The following is a 24060-nucleotide window of genomic DNA, read 5'->3' on the forward strand; positions in this document are numbered from 1 at the left end:
ATATGTAAGTGTGAACGATATAATACAATGTTTATACGTGTACATGCATGTGTATAGACATATGTATGCACAGTGTATATAACCATACACATGTGTACAATTGTATATATGCATACATATATGTGTATACACATACTGCATATAGGCATACATATGTATATATGTACAGATATGCTATTTGGTGGCAGAGGTGGAGCAAAAGAAACTTTCTATTGTTGAGTGATAATTCATTGTATGAATATAACCTCTTCATTGCCTACTACCTAAAATGGGTGCAGAATCTAAATTAGCTAAAATGACCTCCATGTATCTCTATTGGTCTCTGTTCCCTCATCCTAAAATGAAGATTATTTGATTACTTCCCTTTAAGGATATTCATCTATATAATATTTCCTTAAATATATAATATGTTACTTAAAATACCCAACTAAATACCCAATAATGCAAAGATGTCATGTCAACCAACTGACACACAAGAAGTCAGCCATAAATATATATCTTCAGTCTGGAAAGATTTTTAATAGAAACAAACAAAATATCTCATTTTTTGCATTGAATATCTGCCTTCTTTTCTAAGAAAGAAGACAAAAGAATTAGAAATAAAAAGACAATTAGAAACCAAGGAGGCAAGGGAGAGGAAAGTAGATGTGGTTAAGGAGAAAGAATGTAACAAGAATAAAATTGATGATGGTAGGAGGAATGGGGGAGACCTTATAACACAGAGCTGAGAGCTTAATTGAAGTTTAACAGAAAAAAAAAACACCTTGTTTGGAAGGGAAAGACAGGCTATATTTAGTACTGGGTAGGATGTCAGTTCTGAAAATAAACTGCTTCCAGAACCAAATGCAATCTTCAGTGTTGTTTTCACATACACAAGCTGGCCTCCTTTTATGGGAAAATACAACATGCACATATCAGCTGTCTTAAATCTGACATTCACAGGAACTTGCCCCACTTTGCCTCCTTGTCCCATTCTTAACTTTAAAACTTCTGATTAGTGTATAGAAGAAGTTATGCATATCACAAGTGATGTGTATTTATATGTGGAGCAGGAAGGTAACCAGCTAAGTCAATACCAAAATCTAAACACTAGTATGTAGCCAGATAATATAATATTCACCAATTTCCTAGTACAGTTCTGGCACACAAATGTGGACAGAGAGTCCCAAAAGGAATATAAAAGACTAAATGAAAATAAATCAAATAAATATTTGAAATGCCATAGAGGTAAAATCCCATGGGAATGTCATATTTATGGGATATATAGAGCTCACATAGGACATGCAGGCAGGCCCAATTAGGACACATCAGGAAAATTCGTGCTTTGGGCTGTCAAAAACAAGGAAGCTGAAAGAGGATAGAATATTTTCCTTTCCTTTCCAATATGAATAAATATGATAATATTCTTAATTGCTATCTCCTTCCCCTTGAAGATACTTAAGAATTATGGTATACACACATGCAAACCCTCTCTCTCTCTCTCTCTCTCTCTCTCTCTCTCTCTCTCTCTCTCTCTCTCTCTCTCTCTCTCTCCTTCTCTCTCAAGCACAAGTGATGCTTTTTACTAAAATGGAAAAAAATAAGTATCATATAAGTATCATGATAGAAAATATAACTAGAATATCTGAATTCTAGCTTTCAATTCTACTTGTTACTTGCACTTATACTAATTATTTCCCTACTTCTAACAGGCCCCTCTCCTGAATACATGTACTTCAAAGGACAGACTTATAAAATTATAAATCCTATTATACCTCTCCTTAGCACTAAAAGATAAAGTATCTTCTCAGATCATTCTGTATAAAATATAAAATCTTTAATACGATGTTCAGGTCTTCACATGACATGGCCCTCTCCTACCTCTCATTTCCTACTAGTCTTTCCTTATTCCTTCCACTGTATGAATAGCATGGTGACCTCTTCACTCTTCCCAGAATATGCCAAGTAATTCTGTCCTCAGAGATTTACTATTCTCGTCATCCCCATACAGCCTGATGCTTTGCACCCTTATTTTTTTTATGTTACTGGGGATAGGATCCAGGACCTTATAAATGCTAGGGAGTACTCTATTACTGAGCAGAACTACATCCTCAATCCTCATTCTATCACCTTTTTGAGACCTAGATGAAATCAAATGATCAAATCTAACATTAAATGACAGGCATAATAACAACCATGTATTAACCAGAAATGATCATCATCTTCCATAATTTTTGATGAAGGAAGATAGTGAGTGAAGGCATCTGATAAGCAGTTGAATGTATGGGTTTATAGTTTAGCTAGGAAGTCTAAGCCAGATTTGGGGAGTTCCATTGATTTAAGCAGAGAGACTAGTGTTTATAATGGAATAAAAGTAAGAGAAGCACTGACAGAGAGCAAAAGAAGGGGTGGCATTGTCCAAAAAAATTGTAATCACAGGCCAGAAGTGTGGCCTGGTGGTAGAGTGCTTGCCTAACATGCACGAAACCTGGAGTTCCATTCAAAAGTACCACATACATAGAAAAGCCGGAAGTGGTGCTGTGGCTCAAGTGGTAGAGCACTAGCCTTGAGGAAAGCCCAGGGACAGTGCTCAGGCCCTGAGTTAAGTACCCAGGACTTACAAGCAGAAAAGGAAAAGAAATAAATGTACTCACTATTTGACTTATGAAACAATAACCTTTTACAATGAAAAAGAAAAGAGAAGTCAGAGTAAGCAAGGCACATTGAGGGATTGTGTAGGATTTTTTGAAAGTGAAAACTGTGGACTCTCACAATTTCTTGATAAGAACCTCTGAAGGTGGGGTTTGGGAATATTTAGTCTGATAAACTGCCACATGAGTTTGATGTGCATCCCCAGGCTGAGTGCCACTCTATAAAGATGTGTGTGCCTCCATGAAATTTACTAGTAATTTTCTCTCACATCAAGCACATTTGCTGTTAAGTATGATGGTCGTATTTCATTTCATTGAATTATAATGAAACTAAGTCACAGATGAAATAAACAAGGCGTAGAGTTGGAAATTGACCTGTAAAGTCATACAGATTAAGAAAATATACTTTACATTTTCTTATACTTGGTTCAACTTTTTTTCCACAAGACTATTTCCTCTTCCTCGCACACGTCCTTTATTGATGATACTGTTCCTACACTGTTTGCCATCTTATGTAGAAAAATACTTATTACCACCCCTATAGAGTTTTTGTTGTTGTTAAGAATTTGCATTTCCTTGGCATTGCTGACGTCTTCTGGTGTCATCACTGATGAAATAAGATGACCACAGGTTTCATCTGGCACTTTTAAAGAGCTTCTCTTGACTTTAACAAAGTGCAGATAAAGCTATCTCATATAGGAATAGTTAGACTCGCGAATGGATGTGAGCTACGTCCTGCAAGAAAGAGAATGATAAGATACTTTTAGTGTTTATGCAGACAAAACAAGGGAAAATGGGTTATAAGTGTTTGATTAGCTTTGTGGATCATGTTCCTGATAATACTTATTTTAGACTTATAAAGTATTAGACGTTCATATAATGTTAACTGTAAAGAAGTTCAGTGCACACTTGGAATATGAATGAGACATGCATTATGGAGCCTTCTTAACAAGTTAGGCTCTAAAAATAGGGATTCTTATTAGAATGATTTTTAAATAGGTATCTTTTTCTTGTTTGTGTCTTTATTCATGCTGTTACCTCTGCTTGCAACAGTGTTTATTCATTCTTTTTATTTATCAGGCATTTTGTGATCATCTCTACTCTCTACGAGGCAAAAATTTTGGAGGGTATGTGATGATTCTTCTTAAGGTTCTTGCTTATGTGCTCTTTTAAAGTCTTTGGAATTGCTACTCTCTCTTGTAATGACATCTTTTTTGTTGTTAAATTTTTATTACATATGACCTCTCCTAGGAGTATTCCATAGCACTCTCAATAGAGGATTAAATGTATGTTTTGTGGGTCCTGGGGCTTGAACTCTGGGCCTGGGCATTGTCCCTGAGCTCTTCAACTCAAGGCTAGTGCTCTACCCTGAGCCAAACCTCACTTCCCATTTTCTAGAGGTTAATTGGAGATAAGAGTCTCAGGTCCTTTTGTTCCAGGGCTGGTTTTGAACCTTGATCCTCAGATCTCAGCCTCCTAAGTAGCAAGGATTATAGGTTTGAGCCACCAGACCCAGATTAAATGCATCTTTATCTGTTCCTTTTCAAAATGTTTGTCATTCTTTAGTGTATTTATCTATTGAACAACCTTTCCTATTAACGAATCTCTTGTAATCAAAGATTCCTATATTATTTATATTCTAACAAATAATATATAATTAAGTGCAATATATCCATGTTATAATCTATCACTAATTCATTTGCTATTATTCTATGATTTATTCCCTAGCTTGTTCCCTAGCTTCTATTACAAAGTTGATTCTTAGTATATGTTTGCTGATTGTTATATTACAGTGTAATGAGGGAAATATGTTTGCCAGTTGGGTATATTTGTTAATGTCTTTTTTACCCTCCATTAAACATTTACAGAAGATCTCTCTTACAAAGTACACTCTTCCTTCAAAGAGCTCTCCAGTCTATGGGGAAACATAGATAAGTAAATAGACCATTTAAATACAGTGTATTAAGTGCTCTGACAAGAGGATGTACATCTTCTGTGACTCAGCTGAGGAAAACTCCTCCAGGAAGTCTACACTAACTTTTCCAAATAGAATTTTATATAGCTCATGCTCTCATGAATTTATATCTAAACTTTCTTTGTTTTTTTGCGATACGGCATTATATTTGCTATAGTTTTTAATCACTGGATTAGGTGTCTGTTTTCTCTATTGTCCAAGAACCTCTTAGGGCATGGCATTTTAATTTATCTCTGCAGGATTCCTGGTGTAGATTCTCAGAAAATAACAAGAATGAATGTATCCACACACTCTTCTGATCCTTTTCCAATATCTGATTGCTTCTTCTTTAGCTTCTTCACTGTTTTTCTTTCCACATCTAACTTTCCACATGGTACTGTAGCCTCTTTCCCTGTTAGAGGTTTCAACCATTTTCAAAACTCCAGTGATCTCTTCTGTGTTAAGAGGCTCTACAGTCCCTATTACAGCCGATCTCTAAATTCTAGTTCTGTATTTGTAACGTTGCACTAAATGCCCCCACTTGAAGATGTCTGATTATCAACTCAAATTCAACACTTCCTAAGAATAATTGAAAGATCTCATTGTCTCTGTTTACTGAACAGTAAAAAGAGTGATGAACCAAATATGAGGAGCTCTAAGCTCTACTTCTGTCTCTGCCATCAATTTGACATACATGTTTCAACAACTTTATTGTATGTAAATCACAGTAAAACTACCTTGGGGGAGCAATATGGATCTTTGAAATATTAATTCTAGTTGGAAAGGTAAAAATAAGATATATATATATATATATGCTCAAGTTCAAAACAATCTGAATAGCTCTTTTAAAATCTTCGGTCCAGGGCTGGGAGTTTGGCCTAGTGGTCTAGTGCTTGCCTAGCATGCACAATGCCTGGGGTTCAATTCTTTGGTTACCACATACATAGAAAAAGCTGGAAGCGGTGCTGTGGCTCAAGTGGTAGAGCTGTAGCCTTGAGAAAACCCAGGGACAGTGCTCAGGCCCTGAGCTCAAGCCCAGGACAGAGAGGGGGGGGAGGGAGAGAGGGAGAGAGGGAGGGGGAGAGAGAGAGAGAGGATAAGGGAAGCATAATTAAGACATTATGAGAGTATAGAGGTTTCATTGATGGAATGAAAAATGTTGTATATGAAATATTTGACATAGTCTTTAAGGTTAAGATGTGTAGTGTAAAAGCAGTTTAGAGAAATCAAAACAAGCACGTAGGTTAAAGTTTTGAATGCAAATTTAAAATAGAGAATGATAGTACTATTTCCAAAGTTTTTTCCAACTCTAATATTGCAGTTTGTTCCTGTAAACGGTGTGTTCCAGTCTCCATGCGGTAGTGGCATCATTGCCATTGTCAGATTGAATAGAAGACTTCTCATTCGAAGTTGGCATTCTCACGGCCAGTCCTAATTAGTCATTCGCTGTTTAGTTACTCTAAAGTACTCTATATTGTCTGACCTGTCTCAAATATCTTTCTTTTTTTTTTTTTGCCAGTTCTGGAACTTGAACTTAGGGCCTGGGCATTGTCTCTGAGCTTCTTTTATTCAAGGCTAGTGCTCTACGACTTGAGCAACAGCGCCACTTCTGGGTTTTTCTGTTTACATGGTGGTACTGAGGAATTGAACCCCAGGGCTTTGTGCATGCTAGGCAGGCACTCTACCAGTAAGCCACACAGTACATATCCCATTCTTTGCTTCAGTATACTTCTTTAAAAATTTTTTTGCGAGTTCTGGGGCTTGAACTCAGGGCCTCAGCACTGTCCTTGGACTTGATCCACAGCACAATTTCCGGCTTTTATATGTGGTACCAAGGAATTGAACATGGGTCTTTGTGCATGTTAGGCAAGCACACTTCTACTAAGCCAAACTCCCACCCCTCAGTGATACTTCTTTTTTTTTGCCAGTCCTGGGCTTGAGCTCAGGGCCTGAGCCCTGTCGTTGGACTTTCTCAAGGCTAGAGCTCTACCACTTGAGCCTCAGTACCACTTCCGGCTTTTTTCTACGTGTGGTACCGAGGAATCGAACCCGGGTCTTCATGCATGCTAGGCAAGCACTCTACCACTAGCCAAACTCCCGGCCCCTCAGTGATACTTCTTAAGACAGTTTGAATGCTTACTCTTTTTTTTGTTTCATATATTTATTATTGTAATTACTAGAAGGGTTACATGATATTTGCCTGATAGATGGTGCATTAATTCCCATACATTGATACCCTTTCACATGTCTTGGTCCCCATTTTGAATGCTTACTCTTGTGCATTGCTACCAATGTAACTTTCCACGCATATTCTTCACATGAAATATGTGTGTATATACATTATATATATATATATATTTTCTGCCCTGTTTCTAATACCTTTGTGAATCCTTCTGTAAGTGCCCAATTTATTTTAACATTTGTGGCTCCTTTAACATTTTTACTCACTGTCCTACGTTTTTTATTCAGAATAGTGTTAAATATACTTGCCCTTCTTAAAAAAATATCTTTGCCATATCAGAAATGACTTGAACAACTAATTACTATAAAGTATGGAAAGATGTGATTAATGTATTAGAAGAACATAATTTGTGGATTTCTAAAATAGTATTTAACTGGCAATATTTAGATGATAGTTCATTTTTTCTAGTATCCTTTAAGATTACTTAGTTTCTAGAAATCACTGGCTTGCAGAAATATATTGGTTGATCTGTGCTAACACAATTCTCCAAATTTATTTGTGATTCAATCAGCCAAGTGTCTTAAAACAAAAACAAGGCATTAAGTATGAACACAGGAGAATCGTGTTTGTTCCTAGACCCTACAATGTCACTAACAAGCTGGATGAACTTGGACAACTCAATGAATCTGCCAAGTCATATATATATATATATATATATATATATATATATATATATATACATATGTATGTGTTTGGGGAGGGCTTGAACTCTGGGCCTGAACGCTGTCCCTGAGCTCTTCAGCCCAAGGCTCCCATCCTACTTTGGAGCCACAGCGCCACTTCTGGTTTTCAAGTGATTAACTGAAGATAAGAGTCTCACAGACGTTGGTGCCCAGGATGGCTTTGAACTGCAATCTTCAGATCTCAGCCTCCAGAGTAGCTAGGAGTATAGGCGTGAGCCACCACGCCCGGCTTTTTTTTGAAAATCACACTATTAACTAGAGCTAAAAAAATAGATTTCCTGAAATACACTATTAAAAGAATCTAATGGGGGGCCGTGAGTTTGGCCTAGTGGTAGAGTGCTTGCCTAGCATGCACGAAGACCCAGGTTCAATTCCTCGGTACTATATACGTAGCAAAAAGCCAGAAGTGGTGCTGTGGCTCAAGTGATAGAGCCCTAGCCTTGAGAAAATCCAGGGACAGTGCTCAGGCCTTGAGCCCAAGCCCAGGACTGGCAAAAACAAAATAAAAAAAAAAAAGAATCTAATGGGTTTGTAAAAGATGTCGTGTAATGCATAGTGAACTTTCTAATGTATCAACCTGAAATATATATATAAATTATAATTGCATTGTCCCAATGATCTGTCAAAACTCACAAAACCACAAATAGTCTGTTGAAAGCACAATAGTTTAAACTACAAGTGAAGATATCTATCCATGAGATTTCCAAGAGTCTTCCATTTTCTATTCCTTCAGCATGCATTGAGTTGATAATTACACCAGTCCCTAGAAAAATAGCAGTGAAGACAAATATAATGAACATTGTCTCTTCAAAGGGATCGCTGTCTAATATGGGAAAAAGAAAATTATAATAAAGGATTAGTGGTGTGACAGTTTTGGAGGAAGAGGAAGAAGAGGAGATGGAGGAGGAAAAGGAGGAGGAGGAGATTGGATATAGCTCAGTGGCAAAGCACTTTAGCAAGTTCAACATTCTGAGTTTGATCCTCAGTACTAGAAAAGACAAAAATACACTTAAAAATAGAGAGGGGGAGAGAAAAATAAGAAGAGGAAAAAGAGGAGGAAGAGGAAGAAGAAGAAGAAGGGGGAGGAGGAGGAGGAGGAAGAGGAAGAAAAAGAAGAAGAAGAGGAAGAGGAAGAGGAAGAAGAAGAAGGATGAGAAGGAGAAGGAGAAGAAGAAGAGGAGCAGGGGGAGGAGGAGGAGGAGGAGGAAGATGATGACAACAAAAACAGCTAAACTGGTCTGTTGGAGATAGAGATGATTTTGAAGGTTTTTCTCATAGGAAATAATTTCTGGACCTCAGTCTAAAGGCTAGAGATTAGGGAAGTATTTCAGGAAGGATGAACAATATTCAAATACAAAGAAGTATGCAACATAGAATATTCAAAGACATTATCTTTGTTTTGGCTGCTTTAATAAAATATCTTAGACTAGGTAACCTATAATTAACAGAATTTATTTCTCACAGTTCTGGAAGCTGGGATCAGGGCACTGGCAGTATCTAGTGAGTTCGTGCTTCCTGATTTATAGATGAGGCCTCTCACCAAGTTCTTACATGTATAAGGAACAAGCCAACACTTGGTATCTCCTGTGTAATAGTGTTCTACATCCATTTAATAAAGCCTCTATCTTTAGGATCTAATCGGCTTTCAAAAGCTTCATTCTTAGTGGATTTAGTATGTCCTTGTTTCTGGACAATTGGGTAAATGCAAAGTAGTGGAATTGCTGGGTCATAGGGGAGCTCTATGTTTAGTCTTTTGAAGAACCGCCATACTGCTTTCCATAGTAGTTGAATGAGTTTTTGTTCATTGCAGCCCTATTTACCATAGCAAAGATATGGAACCAACCCAGATGGCCCTCAGTTGATGAGTGGATCAACAAGATGTGGTATTTATATACAATGGAATTGTATGCTGCTATCAGAAAGAATGACATTGCCCCATCTGTAAGGACATGGAAAGACTTAGAAAAAAATCATATTAAGTGAAGTAAAACAGACTCAAAGGAACATAGGCTCAATGGTTTCCCTCATTTGTCATAATCAGTAGAAACCTTGGGCTCTCATAGCAGAGATTCACAATAGAACAAAATGTAGATTCATAAGGCCATATAGGATGACTCTAAATGAAAGGACCTCCAGGATATAGAAACAAAAGCCATATAATGAGTGATTGTTGTCCTTAATGTACTGTTATCTCTCATTCTCTTTTGCTTTCCTTTGGTTATCTCATATTGTTACAGTATGTTACCTTGTTATCTGATATATTGTATATATGTTTATTTGGTTATTTGAAATTGGATAGGGAAGGGGGAAAACAAGATGGGGGTGGGGGTGAGGGGAGGGAAGTGTGGGCCAAGACATGAGAAAGGGTATCAATGTATGTGAAGTAATGCACCTTCTATCTGGTGAACACAATGTAACCCTTCTATGAATTACAATAAAAATATATGAAAAAAAGCTTTATTCCTTAATACTATCATATTAGCAATTAGTTTTCAACTAAGCATTTTGCAGAGACATAAACATTCCAATCACAAAAAAACCAAATAGTCTGGAAGAGTTAAAGGAAAACTCCTTTAAAGGATTTGTATGTTTGGATATTGTACTATGGTGGCTAAGGATGTAAGCACTGGAGTTGGCTTGGGTTAAATCCCAGATTTTCAACTGGCCAGCTGCATAACTTTGGATAAATTAATTTCTCTGCTCCTTTATTTCATAGTTGTAAAATCATTAAATGTTGTAAATATACCGCATAAACTATCTTTGAGAATGAAATAAGTTAAAACACATACAATTCTTAAGACAGTATCTTTGTGTAGAGCAAACATGTCTATTTGCCCAAATGAATGGCAATTCCAGGAGAACAAAAAATTTATCTTTGTTGAATTACCAGAACTGAGTAATTGGCTCATCATAGACATTGTTGAATGAATGAGGATGATAAACATATTTTTGATTGTCATAGGTAATCATCTTAAGAGCTCAGTTTGAATCATCTGTTATTTTAATTGTTTCATATAGGTCCACAGAATAAAGTAAGGAAATGGGATTAAGCAACCCACCTTTTAAAATTATAATAATAACTTAAAACATAAAAGAACTTCCAGTTAAAAACATTTCCATTTCTTTGATGTCTTTTGGGCTAAATTAGGATAAGTTTTTAACATTCATAGTTACTATTTGTTGAGAGTGTTCTATGCCAAGCACATGATAAAACTACTAATGTAAGACGTAATAGAAACTACAGTACAACAGTAATCTTGTGCTACAGGTACTATTTTTAATAAGTCCATTTTAAAGATGAAGAAGCAGTTTCAGAGAGTTGAGATTAATTGTTCAAAATCAGATAGCTATCGTTTGAGGTGCAAAATGAAATGGAACTTGACTTTGATTAGTAAAATATAATTACACACACCCAAGCACACATATTTGTATCAGCAGAACAATTTAGAGTACCTTTAACACACAGCACATACTGACCCACACAACCATACATTATTTTTAATATTTCTGCTTTTTTGACACCTCTAAGAGGGTGTAAATAATAGAATGCCAAATCTAGAGGGGATTTAAGCAATTATGTACGCAGAGCTCCCTTTGTTAATATAGAAATTAAGGCTGTGGAGGGGAAATAAATTGAAAAGGTCACACAAGAAATTGGAATAAGATGATGAATCTGAGTTTCAATTGGGGTCTAGTTGCTTATGCCTGTAATTCTATTTACTTAGAAAACTGAAACCTTGAGAATCATGGTTCAAGGCCAGCCTGGGCAGAATAGTTTGCTAGACTTTATCTCCTAAATAACTAGCAAAAAGCAGGAATGGGGACATGGGTCAGTTATTGGAGCATCAGTCTAGCAAGGATGAAGCCTTGAATTCAAAACCCAAATACTACCAAAACAAAATGTATTTGAGCCACACAAAATGTGTTTCCAGACTCACAAGTTTTTTAGTCTGAACTGTCACCATTGAATTTACCAACCTAATTTTGTTGACTGGGTAACAGAAACATCCTAAGAATGTTAATGTCCTAGCTCCCTGCCACTTGTCCATTGAAACAGGACTTGAAATCAGATCTCATTTTAAATATGAGGCTTGCTTTTATCAAAGTGCTTCTGTCTGGATTCCCAGAAGGAAAACCTCTTTCCTTCGAAGAGTAAATTAAGGCTTCTTTATTTTCAGAACCCTGGCAGTACCAAGGAGGCTGCAGGAAGGCAGGAATCCACATCTAGCACAGAAGAAGGCCTTTTTTGTTGTTGAATATATGGCATACTGAAGGAAGAAAGGAAATGTAGGGTTAGTAATGGTTTCCCAGTAGAAGATGAATGGACAATCATTGCTGTTGAAAAGGTGGGAGGATGAAGAAAAGATATTGGAGAAACCCTTAAACAAAGGAGAAGCTCGATCTGTTTATCTGATTGAAGCTGTAATCACTCAGCAAGGGCTAAATGGCTTGGCCGAGATATTTAAGTAAGGCCTCTTTAAAATCGTTACTCTCCACCCAACCCTACTCCCCTTTAAATTTTGTTTCAGTCATTAGCCAGGGACTGGCTACAGAGATTCCTATGGGGAGTTCTAATGGGTCGATTCAGTTTCCACTGGATGACGCCACTTAGCCAAGCATTAAGAGCTACAGCTCCGGGAAAGCAAACGACCCAGAAAGGGGGAGAGAAAGAAATAATAGCAAGAGCAATAAATCACTTCTCATCCTTCTCTATAATCCATTCACAAGACCTGCAGAAATGATCCACATTCACAAAACAGCCAGCTAGCTGAATCGAATATAGTGCAGCCTCACCCCACCCCCTCCTCGCACAGATAATATACTAACACACCCGGAGGTATATAAATAATCGCATTCTTGCTGTATCTATTGCTCTGTTAAGATATCTTGTGTCTACAACTGCAGTTTCTGCTGCTTAGATTCATCTGACAGATTGGAGGAAACGAAGGCGGTGGTGGAGGCAGAGGCAAAGAGAAGTGCAAGAGGTGAGGGAGGAGGGGAAATGCAGAAGGAAGGGAGGGGGAGGGGAAGAGGAGGGGGGAAGGAAAATACTGGAGGAGAAGGGGGGAAGAAACTGGTGGAGGAGGAGGAGGAAAAGGGGGAGGAGCAAGAGGCGGAGGAGGAGGGGGAGGAGACAGAAGAGAAAGAGGTGGAGAAAGAAGAGGTGGTAGAGGAGGAGGAGGAGGAGGAGGAGGAGAAGGGGGGAGGAGGAGGAGGAGGAGGAAGAGGAGGAGGAGGAGGAAGAGGAGGAGGAGGAGGAGAAGGAGGAGGAGGAGAAGGAGGAGGAGGAGAAGGAGAGCAACTTACCCTGCGGAGCTTTCTTTGGGGAATACGTGCATCAAGATTTAGATCTGCATGTAAAATCTATACAAAGTATCTGCCACTACGGATCTGATCCCCCCCCTTTTCCTCTCCCTCCCCCCTTGCTCTCTCTGTCTCTCTGTCTCTCTCTGTTTCTCTGTCTCTACCCCCTCCCCCCTTTCGTGTTTTTCTGCTGTAAGGGCAAGACAGAACTATATCTGTTTCTGGTTTCACTGCCAGTAAAGGAGTTTTCATTCAGATTTTCCGAAGAGGGGTGAAGAAACCTACAGACTCTGGTGAAGAGGTTCTTTGAGCCAGATGGAGCATTTTTAGTTCTGCTTTTCTCAGCATGGATAAACCCTTTTCTCAAGGTAAGCCAGAGAGATTAGCTCTTAAAGACGGTACAATTCAGTCTATGTAATGCACAGATTGCAATTCGTTGCAGATATCCTGGTGTGTGTGTGTGTGTGTGTGTGTGCGCGCGCTCACACGCGTGCGTGTGTTTGTGTGTGCTCAAGCACCAGGGTAAAATAAAATGAAAATCTTTTAAATGAGATTTAAATGAATCAGCTCTTGTAGAAAATTATATGTATTAGACATTTGTAAGCCACATTAGGAATGGAAAATGATTGCTTCTTAGCCAAATGTCAATTTGATGTCTAGCTTGTTAACCTTTGCATGCATTTTGTTGCTTACCTAAACCCAACGTAGTGCAGCATAACCACCCAAGGTGAGGATTTAGGAAGAACCCTTGCTGAGGCCAGTCTGGCTGCCCAGCGGGCATCCTGTTAGCATGAGACTAGTCATCTATTGGTTTATAATTCTGGGCTGAGCATCGTTCAGATTTCATCACATCACCTTGCCCTGGGTAGAAATGGCGCAAGCTGACACGGCATAACTCTCTACTTACATTGATTGAGAGCAATGATTTAGAAATTTCTGGATCTGTGACTGTGTATATGTGTACATGTCTCTATGTGGCATATAGAAATTTAGTCAAAAGTGAGAGCCTAAGCACATCTACTTAGCCATTAGGCGTTTGATACGACCTAGGGCTGTGGTTTACAGCACACTCCCTTCCACATGTCTAACTAATCATCACTCACCTCTGCATGCTGTAAACCAAGTCGGATGAACAGTAAACATATCTTAAACTCCTAAGCAGAAAATAAATTTCAAAATACAAACTGGTTGTTTTTCTGGGCATATTAAAACCTCACTGTAACATGATGTGTTATTGCATGAATTTAGCTATACCAGGTGTTCAATCAGGTTTCCGACTAGTCAGCTCATACATAAATACAAATAACGCACAGACTAGCAATTTATCCACATTGAATATATTATTCTTGTCTTTTTGATTCTAAGCAAATATATATCAAGGTTTAATGGTAACATTCTACACATTTTGGTTCTGCCTTCTCTTTTTAGGTTTCTAGTGGCAAAACATAGTTAAGATAGTAATCTGAGTGACTTGTATTTGAAGGTGTTTACAGAGTTGAGTGGTAAAGAAGTAAAGAACCCAAAGGAAAAGAAAATTAATTCTTTATGAAAGACTTTTGACACTAAGAAGCTAACAAACCCAGCATAAAATTTAACACATTCAAGAAAAGGAATTGTTTTAAAGCCCCTTTTTGCATGCCCCTTTGCAGATGAAGAAACTGAGGCCTGGAACAGAGGTCACTTGCCTCCAGTCACACAGCAAAGTAAAGCTAGCCTTAAGACTAGAATGTAAGTTTCTTGTGTCTTATAAAAGGATTGGGACTTAAAAAAAAAGATTCCAACTTCTTAAATGAGCAACTAGCTTCTTAACATTTTCCCCAGGATTAGAGGTATGTAAATTCATTTGTTACTACAATTTTTGTCTGCATCACTCATTACTAAAATACCTACATCTTTAATAAGGTCTTAAAACTGTGACACCCTGGTTTGAAATAAACTTCTATGAGTCTTAGTGGAACTATTGAAGTAATGAATAGGACTTGGGTAGCAAAGTGACAAGTGAAGAGTTAAATGTGGTGAGAACCTGGCAGCTCCAGTGAGATGTATGCGGTAGGAGGGAGGCCCAGTCAGTGGCTGAGAGGTTAGTAATGTAAACTATATACAACTTGGTATTTGTAAGGGGGGGTATGCTTTGATAGAGATGCAAATGCTTTTGCACAGAGAGGGATTTTTAGAGAGCAGACTTTGGAACAGTAGAACTAAGAAAACATATAAAGCCATAGCAGAAATTCCCTCATGTTTGCTTTAAGTTATTCTGAGAACTGGTGTATGTAACAGCAGAGTACAGGAAAAAAGCAACACACCCGAGTCGTTACACAGTAAGGTATAAAACAGCATTGAACGCATGAAAGTGGCAGAAAACAGGAGCCAGACCCTCCTGTTTCTCCTTTTTTGTAATTAACATCAAGTCATATTCTATCAGAAAGAATTTATAGAGAAATCAGTAATGCGTTAAGATGTTACCATAGAAGAGCTTTAGACAGGAAAACTCAGTTTTCATTTCAATGCCTCTCAGGGAAAAAATATGTGTTCTTTCATCAAGAAACATGAACATTTCTTGAGGAGATTTAACTTTTGAGTCCCTAAATTGGCCTAAGAAAACAAATTTCTGTTTAGGTTGAGCATAGCAAATTTCAGGGCTACAGAAAAACTGTTGAGAAAGCTAGAGCACCTGGCCACCAAGACTGAGATGGGAGTGGGCTTACAATGCATCATTCATTACTGCAGAGGTACTACGTGACAAAAATCACTAGATCCTATCAATAAACAGTTGACAGTGACAATCCTCTCAATTCCTATTTAATAACATGTGATGTATACTCTCATTTAATAGAATATGGAATGGACCAACAGCACAGCTTCTTAACTGTTGGTACTCACAATGAATGGCTCTTTAATGGTGGATGTCTGGATCATAAGCATGCATGCAGTGGTAGTTTTTCATCTAGTCTCATGCTGCAGTACTTTTTGCCTATTCCATTTTCAACATTTTTCCCTTCTGCTGGATATGCATCTATTTTATTTCCTATCCAAATAAGATTTAGCAGGTCCAGAATGACAAATAATACGTTATTATTAATTCCATTAAAATTTCACTCAAGACCCTGTTTTATTCTGTTTCTATTGTCCATGGTATTACAGATCTTCTGCATTGAAGTCAGAGTTGATTCCAAAAAAAAAATAAAGAAAGAAAGAACAAACAAACAAACCCTAAGAGCCTAAGAGCAGGAAGAAACTGATTTCATACTGTGGACCACCTTATCTGCTTCATCTGAAGGCAAAGACAGTGCCTCATTATTTCAGATTGATCCCAGAGCTTCCTTTAATCATCCATGTCTCCCAACTCCTCAGTCTTGCAGACATCTAATCAATATTCTAATATGCCTTCTTAACCTAAACACCATGTGCCTTTCTGCTCCTGGGGGGGGGGGGAAGCCTTGAACCCGGTTTTCATTATTGCTTCAGAGTCATTTGTATTATGACCTAGATTACTCCAAGCTTAGCTTCAACTTTCTGAGCATGTCTCTCAGGTACCTAGTGACATCCTTGGAATCCTGTCTTTGGAATATCGCCTAATTACCTCCTGTAACTCTGGAACCTGTATACATTCTTCTGAATCATTCTTTTTTGAAATTTTGCAATTAGTTTGAAAGTAGCTTGCTTAGGTAAATCAAGCAGTATAAACAGCATTTAGCATGTATGTATGTTGTACTTAGTGTGGAAAGGATTTGAAGGATTCTCCACATTCTTTTTAGTTATTTTTTTATAATTTTTTTAAAAGACGTTCCACAGTCCAAAACTACTAAAAACCATCTGAATAATGTGCCCTTGTTTATCTGAATGTCCAAATGAAAATTGCCTGTTCCTTTTTACTGCTAAGATTATGAATGTATAAAGATATAGAAGAAGGGGTGAGAAGTTTCAAAGGCTTTGAGTATATGCAAAAAGAGATATATGCTTTTGCTTTTGACTGTAGGAATAAACAAATACACATTGACTAAATTACTCTTAAGGACTTGGAGATGTAGGAAATACAGATGTAAAGAATTATTTGATCAAATTACATACCTATAAAAATGCAGACAGACCATCATGGGGTAATATCCTGAAATATCACCCAGTTCACTCCTATAGTTATATAGATAAAGCAAGTGATTTGACACAAATGTCATAGATACTTGAGTCTTAGATTCTACATCGTGTTTATCTGTATTTTTTAAACAAATATAAATTCAGATAACCCTTAAAAGTCACATAAGTATGGTTATTACTAACTACTGAGTCCTTTATAAATGGCAGCATTATTTTTCCTATTGTTGTTACAGAACTTTGGAGCCTATTTCAGTGTTATGTTTGCTTAATTGTGGAAACCTAATCAGGTATCCCCCCCATTTTTATTACTCATTCAAGCTATCCAGCCCATACAATAGTATGAGTAATTGGTTTATTTTGAGGAAGCCTGAAGTCTGATGAATTTCAAACATATAATTTATTTACGCTAATACTCCCTAAATTCTGATGCCCCCATGTTGTCTCTTGGATATGTGTTTAGGTGGCTTTGTTTATACTTGTCTTTTTTTTTTTTTAGCTGTTCAGTCTTCTAGGTGATGTGATAAAGCAGTCTGCTCTTGGTATAATACTTTCCTCATGGTCACCATTATCAGGTCTGTTGTGTTTTTTTTTTTTTGCCAGTTCTGGGGCTTAAACTCAGGGCCTGGGCACTGTCCTTGAGCTTTCTCAAGGCTACCACATAGCCACAGTACTACTTTGGGCTTTTTCTGTGCATGTGGTACCAAGGAATAGAACCCAGGGCTTCATGCATGCCCGGCAAGCACTCTACCACCAGACCACATTCCTAGCCTGTTCTTGATTAAATCCTTTAAGAGAATGACTGTACAGCTCTTTGTGATACAATGGAGATGTAAGAATATGCTTTTCTAGTCAACTTAGCTTAGATGTAGTATAAATTATTGCTACCCTTTAAGGAAGCCAGATTTTAGTGTATGGTAAAGGTCAAGAAAAGTGGCCTATGGAGAATCTTCCAGGTAAATGCTATCAATATAGAGTTTGCTTAGGGTTGTAATGGGTAAAATTAATTATAGGTGGTGATATTTTAAAGGGCTTGTCTCTTATAGTTTTCCATATTTTGTCTATTTCCAGTGTTATTCATCTATCTCTCTATCTATTTATCTATCTATCTATCTATCTATCTATCTATCTATCTATCTATCTATCTATCTATCTATCACCTTTGAATCTAGACGCCAGGTGTGATAGCATATATCTGAAGTCCCAGTTATTTTGGAGGTTGGAGGATCATTTGAGCCCAGGAGTATGAAATCTGTCTGGGCAACAAAGGGACAAGTCCAAAAACATTATTTAAGAAACACCACCTGTTCAATAAGTTAAAAAGAAGTCCATAAGTTCAAGATGATGAGTATTGACTTTCTGTGCTCTTAAGAGGGCTCCCCCCATATTAGTCTACTGACAGGCTAATTCCAACTACATGTGTGTTATTCTGTGCTTGCTTTCTTGACTGTTTGTTGAATCAAGCAGTGTATTTTTCTCATCTGTTTGTTTTTGCTTGTCATAAAGTGCTCTGAAAGGAAAGCTTTGGTGGGTTACATACACACATACATATAATCATATAAGCAACTTTTCAAGGGAAACTTGAGGGTTTGTCTTTTGCTTCAGCATTACTTTAAGTAGTAACCTTTGCATTCAACGTTTGGTTCCATTTATTATTAGAATTCTGATGCTCAAGGCTAAGATTTAGCTGTTCCTATGAACTTAGTTATGTGATAGAAAACAAAAAGAATCAACAATCTGATAATTGCTCCTAAACTTGTTTATAGTCTGGATAGAATGACCAGAACTGCCTGTACAATAAGTAGGTGTTACAAATAAAGTACAAATAAAGTCATAGCTTTATTTACAGTTACAGATAAAGGAATAACTTGATGGCTAAGATAAAGTGATTGAAGGTAACAGTGGTAATATGTTCTGATAAGTTCACTGCAAAACACGTATGCATCTGTGTTCTCATTTATTTTTTCGATTCTTTCTCTCCTAGGATTTTCTGATGTGCCCTGAGGTCCATGTAACTACAAGGGCTCCTCTTTATCACCACAAGTGCCACTCTGACCCTTTATCATTCAGAGTTCAAAAATCAAGGCAAAATGGATGCCACAGTGATAGATGATTTCCAACAAATTCTGCCTATTGAACAGCTGCGCTCTACTCATGCTAGCAATGATTATGTGGAACGGCCTCCAGCTCCCTGTAAACAGGCCCTCTCCAGCCCTTCCCTTATTGTGCAGACCCACAAATCTGATTGGTCCTTGGCTACCATACCTACTGGTCTCCCCCGCAGTCTCAGCCAGTGCCATCAATTGCAGCCCTTGCCTCAGCATCTGAGCCAATCTAGCATTGCCAGCTCAATGTCTCATAGCACCACTGCCTCTGATCAAAGGCTTTTGGCCAGCATTACACCCTCACCTTCAGGCCAATCCATTATCCGAACCCAGCCTGGAGCAGGGTCCCACCCAAAGGCTGATGGTGCTCTGAAGGGAGAAGCTGAGCAATCTGCCGGTCAACCCAATGAGCACCTCTTCATCTGTGAGGAGTGTGGGCGCTGCAAGTGTGTTCCTTGCACCGCAGCTCGCCCTCTCCCCTCCTGCTGGCTGTGCAACCAGCGTTGCCTTTGCTCTGCTGAGAGCCTTCTTGATTATGGCACTTGCCTCTGCTGTGTCAAGGGCCTCTTCTACCACTGCTCCACTGATGATGAAGACAACTGCGCTGATGAGCCCTGCTCCTGTGGGCCTAGCTCTTGTTTCGTTCGCTGGGCAGCAATGAGCCTCATCTCCCTCTTCCTACCCTGCCTGTGCTGCTACCTGCCTACCCGTGGATGCCTCCATCTGTGCCAGCAGGGCTATGATAGCCTCCGGCGACCAGGCTGCCGCTGTAAGAGGCACACCAACACTGTGTGCAGAAAAATCTCTTCTGGTAGTGCATCCTTCCCCAAGGCTCAGGAAAAATCTGTATGACCTTCCCACAAGCCAGATCCAGAGCTTTCTCCTTCTTATCCCATCAGTAAAGCATAGGCCTCATGTTTGGAGACAGGGAGGAGTAGTAAAGTAGCCAAAGTTAGGGCCTCACCTCTTTTGTTTTGAAGCATCAGGGGAATGGCAAAGTACATCCTGGTGCAGGATGCCTTGTTCTTTTTCAGTTATCTACCCCACACTTGTTCCACTTTTCTATACCCCACCACCTCAGCCCTTATGGCTGTCATGGAAAATTCAGGTGATACATGAGCATGAGGTTGGGTCACTGAGGACTGACAGAGCCAGCAACGTAGAGGTTTAGGGGCTCCCCAATTTGATGCCTCTCGGTGCAGGCTCTGATTGTCCCTCTGTTTTCCATAGGTACCTTTGGAAGCTTTCTTATAAGGTAGTTTTCACAGGTGCATGTGGAACAGCATTCAACCTTCCAGGGAATATTGACCCCATTTCCTTGTTTACCACCCTTCTCAATTCTTTTCTTCTCTCCTATTCTTTCATTATCTGCTTCCAATTTCCTTCTCTTTCATTTTAATCTCTTACTTCTCTGCTTTTATTTCTTCTTTCCTTTCTATTCTTTTGTTTCCTATCTCAGATTAATCCTTTTGTTGTCTTATTTTATCTTGTTTTATATATGTTTGTCTCTATCCATTCCTCTTTCTCTAACACATCCAAAAGTGCTGTTTTTTCCATAGGTGTTTCCTTAGACACCAAACTTTCATATGCTATACTACTTACTAAATTTTGTTAAGGGAAATGGATTACTACATTGAACTGATCATTAGCAATAGTCTGTATCCCAATTTCTGTATGCACTCACAGCCACACTCACCTGTTTGTGAGCATATGAAATTCAGTTATCTTATATTTCCAGATTTAATGAATTCAGATTTATTTCCCTTTCCCAATAATCAACTTATAGTATTGACAGATTCCACTAGCATGCTGAGTAGGATAGTAAATCAGGATGCTCATAACTTTGTAGTCTGACCCAAGTGCCAAAGGCAGACGTGCTTTATAGCTAAATGAACAAAGCAAAGGATATTACAGAGGTATATTCTCTCTTAGAAGCTAACTGCCCTGAGACTGCATGGCTCAGGCCTTAATAGTGGACATAAAAAGTCATAAAACACTAGAGCTGGAAGGAATCTTAACTGTCAGTCTAGTTCAATGCCCTTTTTTACAGATGGGAAATCTAAGGCCTGAGGTAGTAAGGGACTTGCCCAAGACAACACTCACTAAGTTCTTATCACAATTTGGGCTGGAATATAGGTCTTCTGACTCCTAGCTCGATATGTTCTCCCTGTACCACATTGAGTCATTGGGCTTTATCGTAGAATAGGGACAGAAAGCCATTCCCTTCTGATTATTTTTCAGAAATCATGTCAAGTTAGTATGGTAGTCTTTCTGCAGTACATGGTGAGTGGCTAAGTAACAGGTATTGAGGCTGCTACCATTGGACATCACCTTTGCTTGTGACCTTGTAGAAGCTCATGTGTGGAAAAGAAAAAAAAACTTAAAGAAGCCCTAACCAAGCTGTATCTTCGCCATTGCACCGATCTGCTCTCTGCTGCACACTTCGTGCTCACCCCCGGCTTTGTCTGCAATGGCAGCTGCCTGAGAACCTAGATTTCAGCAACAGTGAAAAACTGAGACGAAAGAGATATAATGCAAAGAAGTGACCTTGCTCTTAAAAATACAGAGAGCCTGTGCTGGGAAGCTCTTACTAAGAGAAGGCTACAGTGATGATGGCAGACCGCTAACGACTGCTGTTGAAAGACACAGGAATGCATAGTTTCCCTCTGTAAGTGAATCCAAAATTCACCAAGAAATTCAGAAATTGAGGGCACTTGCTTGAAATCAAGGTGCTCCAACTTAGTTTAAGACTTCCAGACTCGTAACTTTATCCATCATCTGTTTTAAAGTGTGCATGGATATGTGCTGCAGGGTGGAGAAGTGAGGAAACATATACAATCATACATAGGGGGAAGAAAGGGACATTCCTGTTCAGCTTGTTGGATCTATACACAGAAAAATGTGCCACTTAGTCTTTGTTGGTTCTGAAACTTCCTGAAGTGTGTTAATATTTGCGTTGCACACAGCCCCATACCTTCACTTACATCTGTTGTAGAATTGCTTTGCTCTATTTTTGTATATACAAATATGTTACAATGATTATTAATAATGTTAATGATATTGCTGCAAATGGTGCCATATATAAGGTTAGGCTTCTTGGAACATTTATAAACCGAAACCAGTACCTGTAATCTATGTTACTTTTAGATTCTTCAATTTTAAGTAACTTGTTTTTAATCTTACAAGGCTGCTTGATTGTACTTTAAACTTATCTACTCCTAAAAGCTGTGTCCAGTTCTCTGGGTCAAACTGAATGGTGATGAGTAGCAACACACGCTTCTCTCTGCTTCTGCCTGAAATTTGCTTAGAGCTCAGATATCTAAGGAGTCTCTGACATTAGTGCATTGTTATGGAGCTAAAGTTATTCTATGGATGTTTGCTTATTAGTTTTAACCCTCAAAATAACAAGTCCCTCCTTGATAGCTCCTTGATATCCCAATCCCGCAGTCCTTACTCAGGCAAATTGTGCACTGCCAGAGGGGCCCTGGGCTCTGCCATACACCCAGAGGAGCTCTTCACAGTGTATTTATAAATGGCCTTATACTTGGTAGAAGAAACTGAAGGGTTACTCAAATATAGTTGCAATCCGTAATGTGCTGCCGAGTCAGGGCTTTCACTTGTGTCCAAGTTGGCCTGATATGGACTGCATCTGGTTTACATATAGATGGGTCCTGTTGGGTGGGATAGGCGCATGGACATGTGAGTTTGCATATGTATCCCTTCTGTGGTTTTATATATATATATATACATATAAATGTATATATATATGTGTGTGTGTATGTGTATATATGTGTAAATATATTCACACATCTCTATATTTTAATGTATTGCACATGTATATTTAAAATATATACAAATGACATCTAAATCCTTCCAAGTGGCTCCGTTTTCATTATTTTTCTACTTTGGGTCATAGACTATATAAACAAGAATATTCAGAGGACGCTTCCTGCCTGACTTTGTAGTTAAGTCATCTGTTGCCACTAATTCTACTGCTTTTTACATATTTTGGTCCTTTAATATATTTCATAGGGTATCAGCCAATAATTTTTCTTTGGTTCCAGCACACTGTCACCATAATAGCTATAATAAATGTAATAAACCCTTATATAGTGTTTACTATCACTGAGCTCTGGTTTTAGCATGCGATCTTTATAATCCTGGTCAACTCTAACAAGAAAATCTAAGAAGTGGTCCTATTTCCTTGTTTTCAGACAAAAATTATGAAGCAGAAAGTTAAATGACTTGCCAAGAGTAACAATAATAAATACTAAAGCTAAGGTTTGAACCTAGCTGTCTGACTCCTAAGTCCATGGTCCAGAGTCATGTTTAGAAATCTGGAGCACAATGTAAACAATTTCAGAGTAACAAACATCAGGTGGCAGATAGTCCTGTCCCTAACTCTTCCACTTGTAGCCTAGGTGTTGAAGTTAATGTGTGTGTGATTTTATTAGGAATGAAGTAATGATTACAGACATGTTACCAGAGTTCATGTTTCTCAAGATGGTGAGGTTTTTAACTTGTGACTTGGAAAGAAAATAGTTCTTTATGTTATAGTTTCTCATTTTCAAGTGTCTTAGCTGGATTTCCTAGAAAATAGATCTGGAAACACAAACTGATGTGCTCTCCAGCGAAAAAGAAATGAGGAAAAGGGTAATGAGTTAGCAAAGAAAAAAAGATCAAATATTAAGGAGTATTTCACTGAGTTGACTAAAATCTGTTCCATCACAGGCTAATTTCTCAATCTCTTGTGAGAGTATTTATAAAACTACTTTATATCTATGAAGCCCAGCTAGTGGATAGAAGGAGAAAAAGATAGCTCCCATTTCATTAGTTAAATACATTCCCCCATTAACTCCTCTGTACTTGTAAGAAATGCACATGTGGGCACCTAGGGTTATATTGCTGTTCTACAAAAAGCAAGAAAGTGAATGAATGTATATGTAGAAGAATATAAATGTAAATGCTACATCAGTCCAATGCTTACATCTTTAACCATATCTTTAAAAACAGGTTAGAGACAAACTACCATTTGTTAAGTACATATACTTAG

The 24060-nt window shown here is 38.2% G+C and overlaps 1 protein-coding gene across 2 annotated transcripts; it reads left to right on the plus strand.

Moving 5' to 3' along the window:
- The first annotated feature begins 12817 nt into the window (after window positions 1-12817).
- Window positions 12818-22720, plus strand: Spry3 (sprouty RTK signaling antagonist 3). 2 transcript variants are annotated; one of them, XM_090327240.1, is made up of 4 exons: window positions 12818-13181; window positions 14463-14541; window positions 17402-17477; window positions 18887-22720. In XM_090327240.1, exon 4 carries the CDS (start codon window positions 18993-18995, stop codon window positions 19857-19859), a length of 867 nt encoding a protein of 288 aa, XP_090183366.1. In that variant the 5' UTR covers window positions 12818-13181; window positions 14463-14541; window positions 17402-17477; window positions 18887-18992; the 3' UTR covers window positions 19860-22720. The 2 variants fall into 2 exon arrangements, with proteins under 2 accessions (XP_090183366.1, XP_090183367.1); XM_090327241.1 differs by lacking the exons at window positions 14463-14541; window positions 17402-17477.
- Window positions 22721-24060: the final 1340 nt, after the last annotated feature.

This window comes from Megascapheus bottae, chromosome X, assembly GCF_031878675.1.
Source record: "Megascapheus bottae isolate mThoBot1 chromosome X, mThoBot2.hap1, whole genome shotgun sequence".
NCBI lineage: Eukaryota > Metazoa > Chordata > Mammalia > Rodentia > Geomyidae > Megascapheus > Megascapheus bottae.